Source organism: Egretta garzetta, unplaced genomic scaffold (genome assembly GCF_000687185.1).
Source record: "Egretta garzetta isolate BGI_Z169 unplaced genomic scaffold, ASM68718v1 scaffold347, whole genome shotgun sequence".
Lineage (NCBI taxonomy): Eukaryota > Metazoa > Chordata > Aves > Pelecaniformes > Ardeidae > Egretta > Egretta garzetta.
Genome location: NW_009260184.1, coordinates 453,683 through 462,188, shown reverse-complemented (window position 1 = coordinate 462,188; position 8,506 = coordinate 453,683). Strand labels below are relative to the sequence as shown.

The following is an 8,506-nucleotide window of genomic DNA, read 5'->3' as shown; positions in this document are numbered from 1 at the left end:
GCAAGTTTCTGTTAAAATTATTAGGAAAGTAAGAAAAAAAGGCAAAACAACAATTCTGAAAAAATACCTACAGATATTCATGCATTATTCTGCCTAACTGAAGTATCACTTAACACAACCCTGGCTTGCTATGAACAAGGATCCTATCTCGGTATCTTACCTAGCCCACCTTTTAAGCCATTGTTCTCTGTGGATGCCATAAAAGCAGGAGGAGAGGGAAATCAGCAGGAGAACCTCCCCCCTCCTTCCCGCTCTCCCCACACAGAAGACAAGGTCAGAGAGATTTCCTTGAGCCTGACGTACTTACCCCGATATCAAACACAGAGCTAACTGGCTTATGATCACTGATCTTCAAAGCCATGTGGCTGCGATAGCTCAGCTGAGCAATGTTCTGCCCTTTCCAGAGTATCCGATCACACCACGCTGGAACACGACACTTCTCACTATAACAGAGGTAAAAATTACAGTTTCCAGGCACAGTTCAGGTGGAGTAACAATGCAAGGCAGAATACTGCTCTCCCAGAGACTCCGTTTTCCTGACACGGCCGGGAGCTAGTTCTCCATCAAAGTTGTATTTTCCACAGTTTCTTTCAGTAGTTATAAAAAGTTCAATTGTCTGCTCTTGTGGTTTAACCCGGCAGGCCACTGAACACCACCCAGCCGCTTGCTCACTGCCCCCCTCCCCAGTGGGATGGGGGAGAGAATTGGGGGAAAAAAAGGTAAAACCCATGGGTTAAAATAAAGAGTTTAATAAAACAGCAGAGGAAAATAATAATAATAGACAAAACAAGTGATGCACAACAGAAGTGCTCACCACCCACTGACCCAGTCCACCCATCCACAAGCAGCGATCACTGCCCCCCAGTTTCTATACTGGGCATGGTGCCCTATGGTCTGGAATAGCCCTGGGGCCAGTTGGGGTCGGCTGTCCCGGCTGGGCCCCCTCCCCGCTCCCTGTGCCCCTGGGCAGAGCAGGGGAAGCTGAGAAGTCCTTGCCTGGTGTAAGCCCTGCTCAGCACCAACTGAGCCATCAGGGAGTTATCAACGTTGTTCTCATGAGAAATCCAAACCACAGCACCGTGCCAGCCACTGGGAAGAAAATTTACTCTGTCCCAGCTGAAGCCATCTCTATATCATGCTTTACTTTCTACTTCTTCAAAGATGCAATTGCATTGTTCTTTTGATACGATTAACATACTCAGAGATACTTCTGACCCTAAGAACCATGAAAAATAAGAACTCAGGCTCTACATTTAATGTTCATGTTTTAATTTTTTTTTTCCCCACTGACCACTGCGCAGATTTTGTTCCCGCACTTGAAGCCAGTGTTCCCAGTTTACTAAGAACAGATCAGCCACTATGTGTAGTGCATTACAGGAACGATGGTTCTCTCAGTCTTTTGGAGAATGCGCTCAGCTACAGACAGCACAAACATGCCATTCTGAACCCCAGCTAGTCTGACCTGAGCAGGCACAGCAGACAGCAGCAAATAAAAGATCCTAAGAATTTTGCTTGGGGAAAAAACCCAAACCAAACCAGAAGTAGGAAAGTAACTAAACAGATTCCTTAATTTTGTACACCTCTTAACTAAGAGGAAACCCAATTAATTATTACTGGGAAAAAGATTGGGAATATCTGACAAATAACAGTGGAAGAAAAGCAACATATGGAAACTGGATGTAAACTGGAGATGGATTTTGGAGCCAAGGGAGAGAAACAGCAACAATCTCAGACCTGTTCCTATCTATAGCCATTATAGCTGCAATTCTTTTCAGCTTTGTTTTTACTTCCTTCAGTGATAACATTAGCCATTGGTAGCACCACATCTGAGGCAATCACCGTACCTTGTGTCCCAGTCATCGCAGCCAGCATCATATTTGTATGTTGGCTGGAAAGAAATCTCTCCCTCTGTAAAGCCTTCAAAGACTGCATTAGCATTCATTTGCCTCTTCAGCTACAAAAGAAAAAAAAAGACAAAAAAAAAATTTAAAATAAGCTCAAGCACAATTCCTATTGAGCTACAAGGGAGGTGTTCAGCACTGAGAAGGCTAAGGAGTATGCGTGCCGTTTCCAGCCAGCACCCTCAGCACCACCTGCAGGTAGGCAAGACAAGAGTACCTGGTCATATTGGCAAAGCTCTAGAAATGCTTTCTCATCTATGAGCTGCTTCACTTTTGCCACATCCAGTTCCTCCAGACGATAGTTGAGGTCACCCAACCACAAGATCACACTGGAAGAGAACGTACACCAGAGGTCTGCACAGAGGCCTAAAGATGTCCAAAGTACAAGCTGGCTGTGAGTTGGAAGCACAGCTCCGCAGCAGTGCCTGAAACCATCTAATGCGAGCACGAGAGCTTCTAATCTCAACGTGATCAGGTGGACTCTGTGTCCACTTCTCCATCAGAGAGCAAAAGTGAGAGTGAAAACTTGAAAGAGAAGCTGCGTTTTCTACCTTTACTGTTTTTAGTTCCTGTTCTGCACGTTTGTCTCTACCTCTTAATAACTGGTGCTTTTAATATTCCACGCTGACTACCTCCCACAACCCATCGGGGAAAATCGATGCATATCATTGCCCCGTTCCCACTTCATGCTTGAAAATAAAACAAGGCATGGAAGAGGCAAGTGACTTGTCAGAACTGTATAGGTGACCACTCTCAAAACCACGGTTAGGGTAAAGTGCTTCTGGCCCTTCCAGGCTGACGGTTAGAGCACTGGGCACCCCTTCTCACATCTCTGCTGCGAGAACCTCACACCCTAGTACATTCCTAAGGTTCTTCCTTGCCACGTGCAGCGATTCACAGTCAGATGGGAAGCGTACTCATGTTTGCCAATAGTGAGAGGGGGCAAATTTGGATCCGACTGGCAGAATTGCATCCGAGAGCAGATGTCTTTGAAGTCCTGGTTCCTCCGCTCATATTCCTCCATGTGAGCTGCAAGGTGAGAATTCACAACGCACACACTAGTGTTATGGAATTTAAACCTTACGGCAACACCACCTTTGTTACCCTGAAAGATAAAGACAAAGACGCTGGTCAGAAGCTGCTACACAACAGATGAATGCACAATTGAGTTACTAGTGGTGGACAAGCCAGAAGACACTGAGGCAGACCATTTAATTCCAAAGGAAGGAAAAGGCTGAAAACGCCAATCAGTGATAACTACTTCAAGAACTCAAGCCAGTAACTCGTGCGAGGGTTGCACACAGCAACAGGACACAGCAGGCAAGCACATGGAACTCTGTTTGTAATTCAGGAATTAGCTAACACAAAAAGAAATTAAAATCAGTAAGAGAGCTGGTCAGTTACTTCATTGCATTAGGAAACACATTTAGCAACAAACTGGATCTTTCAACACAAACCATGAATTTGTAAGTGGAAGAGGAAGCATGTGGCTTAGTTGGTCAAAAATACTTTTGACAAGTTATAGCTGTAACGTTCACAGAAACTACATTCAAAGGGCATGGGCTCCACTACAGTGGTGTGGAATGGCAAGAGGCCAGGAAGTCCTTCTCAGGAAAACTAATCTGGATGGACGCGTTTCTTCCACTCACGTTTCCTTGTGTTATTTGCCAGCACCAAAATCACATGGGAGCAAGGCCCCACACAGCCCAGCACACACAATCAGAAAAAAAGGCCTTCAGAGAAGGTTCTCCCTCAAGGTCTTTGATCCTTTGCGAGTACATGGCAACTCCCCCTAGCAACGCCCTGAGCTGGCGCAGGGACAGGACTACATGCTTCTAAAGGCAGCTGCATCCCTTAGCTGGAGGAATAAGCACTACACCCAAGGAGAGGAGCTCTCCGGGGCTCTCCTAAATCTCACCCCTTCTCAAGCACAGTTGCCGTTCTTACCATCCTCCCCATGATTCCAGTTCCCACAGTCTCAATTTCCACCTCGGAGATGTTCAGAGCAAGGTCTGCTTTCACATACAACAGAAGCATGATTCCCACGAGCCGCACAAGTTTCACCTGAAAAACAGATCCTGTTCCATTAAATACTAGAATGGGAAAGGTTTGATGAGAGAAGGCGCGTCGCCCCCCAGTCCAAAGACAGGTCACCAAAACACAGATGAAGAAAAAGAGAGTTCCAGGGTCATCTGACAGACCAACTGGGCTCACAGAACCCAGGCACTCCTGCAGCTCAGCACAGGAAGGAGCCGGGGACCAACACCCCAGTAAACGAAGTTGAAGCCCAAAACAAAACCTATAGCCCAGGCAGAGCCCATAGAAAGAGCTTCCCTCAACAACAGTGACAAGAGACAAAGCAGACGTAAGTAGCAGGAGCCACAATATAAGCAGCATTCCTACCAAGATACCTTCACAGCTCATTCCACCATGCACTGCGGAGACAGACATGGAAGAAACTAAGATACTTCCTATCCTCTTCCCCCAAAACAGGAGGAGCTTCCTTTATGGGTGGATGCCCAGCTCTGGTCTCCTGTCCTGCCCCCTGCATAGCAACTCTACCTACTCCACCTCCAGAGCACTTCTGACTGAGCAAAAGCCTGCAGCGATGAGCCTCTGGAAGACACAGCAACTGAGAATAAGAAAAAGCAAAGGGAAAAGAGGCCCAAGTGGAAAATGATTCCACACTCAAACCTCCCCAAAAGCCACATTTACCTTTGCATATTTGGCATCTGGGTGAAGACTATCAGTTACAGCTTTAAACCACTCTTCTTCCTTCGGTGTGTCATTGAAAAAGAAGGCTTCTTTACTCAGATCAAGCTCCTGGAAACTGTGTTAGAGGAAGGAACCCATGGATGCATGCACTTGTTTATAGCTCTCCAGCCCTTTCCTCTGGGGAAGAACTAAATCAATTTATACTCGCTAAACTTATAGCTGAAAACTCAAGTCCAGTTATGCTGAATTTAGAGGCACATTAAACGTAAAGCTAGATTACTATCAGTATTAAATTGAATGGCATTAACTTTGTAACACTGCAGTGCCAGAGAGTCCAAACGCTACCAGAGTGACAGCCCTTTCGTGGGCTGCGCAAACACCCGCTCTAACGCTGTGCGGCGGAGTACGGCAATGACATTCCTCAGCTGTGGCGCCTTGGCTGAACACCTCTGTGCTACAGATTCACAGGCAAAGCAACCCACGGTCAAGGTTTGGGAGGATGGGCCAGAAAGAGACACTCACCCCACGCAGTAAATGTCCGGAGGCTCAGTATCACACCTCAGCCAAGGCTGGAGGCTTTCTCGGGGTGACTGACCGTTCACATTGTACGTCCCAACAAAAAATCTGCAAAGAAATTAACTAAATCCCAGAGCTGCAAACTGTAGAACTGATGGAAATACCACTATTGTTAACCCACGTACTTAACACCACATATAACTATTTAGGAGTAACCTGTTTCCAGGGGTGGAATTAGGCAGATCTTTCCTATTTGCAGGGATACGAGACGAAACAGCGAACACGAGTTATTTTGACAGTTTATGCTAACTAACTGTGGTGGTGAATCCACCCCCGCCGCTCCTTCCTGCTGCACTGCTTTACGATTTCAGAAACTCCCATCGGATCTTGGCCTTGGTGGAAGGAGTCGGGACAATCAGGCGGCGCTGCCTGTACCAGAAACTCCTACGGGGCTGAGGCAGGGCGCGAGGACGGGAACAATCAGTTATCCCCCGAGAGCCTCGGAACACGCCGTATCTGCACTGCAGCCCAAGTGGCGCGGTACCATCGTTACTGGAAATCGAGTGGTTACCGACCCAGATTGTGGCCCGGACTGGAAATTTACTGACGACTAAAGACAATCATCTCACGACCCTATAAATCGGCATCCAAAGTTGGGTCCTTTGAGCTCTCCTGGACCACAGCGGGCTGCCACCAGCATCTCCCTCGGAGTGGGGCGCCTCTCAGAGCCAGCAAACTCTTAAAATTCGCTAAAATCAGAGGTCCATTGCCAAAGGCTGACAGTGGAGCCTGGGCTGAAACCCTTTGCTCCTTGAGGCTCAACCTTCGCCCGTTGAGAAACGCCAAGACCTTTGACATGAATATTTCACTGAACTCAAGGGGAACTTTTAACAGGTACACCTTCACGTATATATATATAAAAATATACACACGTCTCTGCGTATGCATGTGTGAATAGATTTAAGTAGTCTGTAGCTGCATGATTTAATTACAAAGTGAGTCTTTTACTGCTGCTATATATATATATTTATATCTTCCTTAGACATAAACTGTTGACCAAGTCTGAGACCAAGATTGGACCCAGCTGCACCCAGACTCCTCCCTGAGAAGGAGTTTAGAAAGCAAGGGGGTCTGTTCTGAACCTCGTGACTCAACGGGAGGGTCCTCCTCATCCCCTGCATCCACGATCTCTCTGGGTGTCATTCAGACTTGAGTTTAACTCGATTTTCCTTTGTGTACTTCTTCCATGTAGTGATAGAGAGACCCTTGCCATCTTCGGATCTTTAACTAAGTTGCTGGTTTGATTAATTCTTTCTAACCACTTTGTTAATCAACTGATGATTGAGTGGTATTAAAATATCAAAATCAAACCCTGCGATTTGCCTCAAGTAAATTATAAATTGCTACTAAATCAAACTCTAAAGTCACTCATTCACAACAAATTAACCAGCCTGCAGGATTCACATATTTGTTCGCGACGCTGACTTACTCCCCGCAACAATAAATTCTTCTCAGGAATTTTCATTACCTGAAGTTTTGGATGTGTGTGTACGATTCCTCCATTTGTACAAGCTGAGATTTAACAATAGTATCTCTTAGTCCAAACTTTGGTTCTGATAAGATTGAAGCCTTGTTTGAAACCATCATGTTGGAGGACCGCACCATTTCACTTGTCAGTTCAGGTTTGAGTTTGTTTTGCCTGCAAACAAAAGCAAAACTGCACGATGAAACCCAGGATATAGACCCACCCGAAGCAGAAGCAGCTCATTTCTGCCACTGAGGACTTGATTCGCACTTATCTGTTTCACTGAAGATAGACGATCAATATTTGGGATAGCAAACATGACTGAAACGAGCATTTCTTAGACCGGTTCAGATCCCTGGATAAAACCAGTTTAACTCACTGAACAAACAAACGGCTTTCACTGACCTGGTGCAGCCTGTTGGTTCAGAGCAGGCCTTACTCACCCCTGGATGCCGATACAAACCTGCACACATTTCCTGCCTGCTGGAGCAAGGAGATGCAAATCTCATCTCCTGCTGCCTCTGCTCAGCCCTTCTGACCTCAGCAGAACAAAAAAAAACTGTGTGTGTTTGAAAAACCTTCTGGTGGAAAACTCCCAGCTCTGCCTAGAAAGGAGGCAGCACAGAGCGGGCGGAGGCAGTTTTATTTAGTATCTCATGGCTCTGCAAACTCCATTTGCAACAGTAATAATGCCAGAGCTTGGCAGTTCCCACAGGCAAGCGGATGGTATAAATCTAAGGTCAACAACCTGCACACCAGTGCCAAGGACAGCAGACAGACGGACTTTGAAGGATATGCAGTAGGGTCCACAAAGTCCTGGGAACTGGAAAATGAAGCTGTAACATTCTAAGAGTGCATCTACAAGACACGGTGGCCCTACGCCAAAGCTCTCCGAATTCAAAATAAACAACACTAGTGGGTCCTGTTCCACAACAGCAAAAACATGCCCAAAGAGGGGACTAGCAGGACTGCCTCCCAAGACTGTGCTGCGCTTCCCACCCAAGTTTTGACAGCGTGCTTGTGCTGAACTTTTTTCTCTCCTAACTAGAATCTGCAGATTCTCTTCTCAAAAAGTTGCCAACTTCTGCTCTAGATCCCACCACCTCTGGGGACTGCAACCGACACAGCCGTCAGCAGATGGAACTAGATAATGCAGCCGCAAGATTGCTCGAGCACTGGTGTGCGCACAGACCTCACACGCTCGCACCAGAGGCCAACTTCCCCCCAGAGAGACAGCTCTCTGCACCTTCTTTTTCTTCCTCTAGGCATCAAAGCATCAACAATTTGCCCACTGCAGTTCATTCCATCCATATGCCATCGCCCAGAAGTACCAAGAACTTTTTTGCTTTTACTATACAGAAATCCTCTGTGGAGGGGAGGCACAGCTAAACCGGCAAAGAAACACCGCCACCACGTTTACTCCTCCACAGAGCTGACACGCACAGCCCCTCCTTCAACTGCCTCACCAAACCTAGACAAGGAGCAAGGGAGACACCATACCTGGGAGCGCCTTTATCGGTGCTGTCGTGGCTCCGGCTCTGACTAACTGCAAGCTTCTTTCCATTCTGTTTGACACCTTCAGAGCCAACCACTTCTGGGAAAAAACAGAAAGTTTCACATTAAACACAAAGTGCTCTTATGCAAACACTGGCAAAAATTTGTAAGCAGAATATAATTTAGATCTGTGGGGGGAGGGGAACAAAGTGCCCCGCCATCTCTCTCTTTCAGTTATCTGATTGATTTCGCTGATTTTGGCAGAACTGCTCTGTGGCGACGCAGCCTCCCCTCGAGAGGAAGAGCTGACAGGAGCACGCCGTGCGGCCACGGAGAGGCGCAGAAACGCTGTACG

At 46.8% G+C, this 8,506-nt stretch overlaps 1 protein-coding gene across 2 annotated transcripts in view; it reads right to left on the bottom strand.

The window, feature by feature from the left end:
* The window catches only part of INPP5B (inositol polyphosphate-5-phosphatase B), a 14,021-nt gene that overhangs the window by 4,297 nt on the left and 1,218 nt on the right, over positions 1–8,506 (bottom strand). For both annotated transcript variants that reach the window (XM_035897448.1, XM_035897449.1), the window contains exons 2-10: positions 8,158–8,251; positions 6,661–6,831; positions 5,139–5,240; positions 4,617–4,731; positions 3,849–3,965; positions 2,819–3,006; positions 2,119–2,230; positions 1,845–1,954; positions 308–443 (exon numbers count right to left, since the gene is read on the bottom strand). In XM_035897448.1, coding sequence (XP_035753341.1) covers positions 308–443; positions 1,845–1,954; positions 2,119–2,230; positions 2,819–3,006; positions 3,849–3,965; positions 4,617–4,731; positions 5,139–5,240; positions 6,661–6,797 — 1,017 coding nt within the window. In that variant the 5' untranslated portion in view covers positions 6,798–6,831; positions 8,158–8,251. The remainder of the gene's footprint in view (positions 1–307; positions 444–1,844; positions 1,955–2,118; positions 2,231–2,818; positions 3,007–3,848; positions 3,966–4,616; positions 4,732–5,138; positions 5,241–6,660; positions 6,832–8,157; positions 8,252–8,506) is intronic.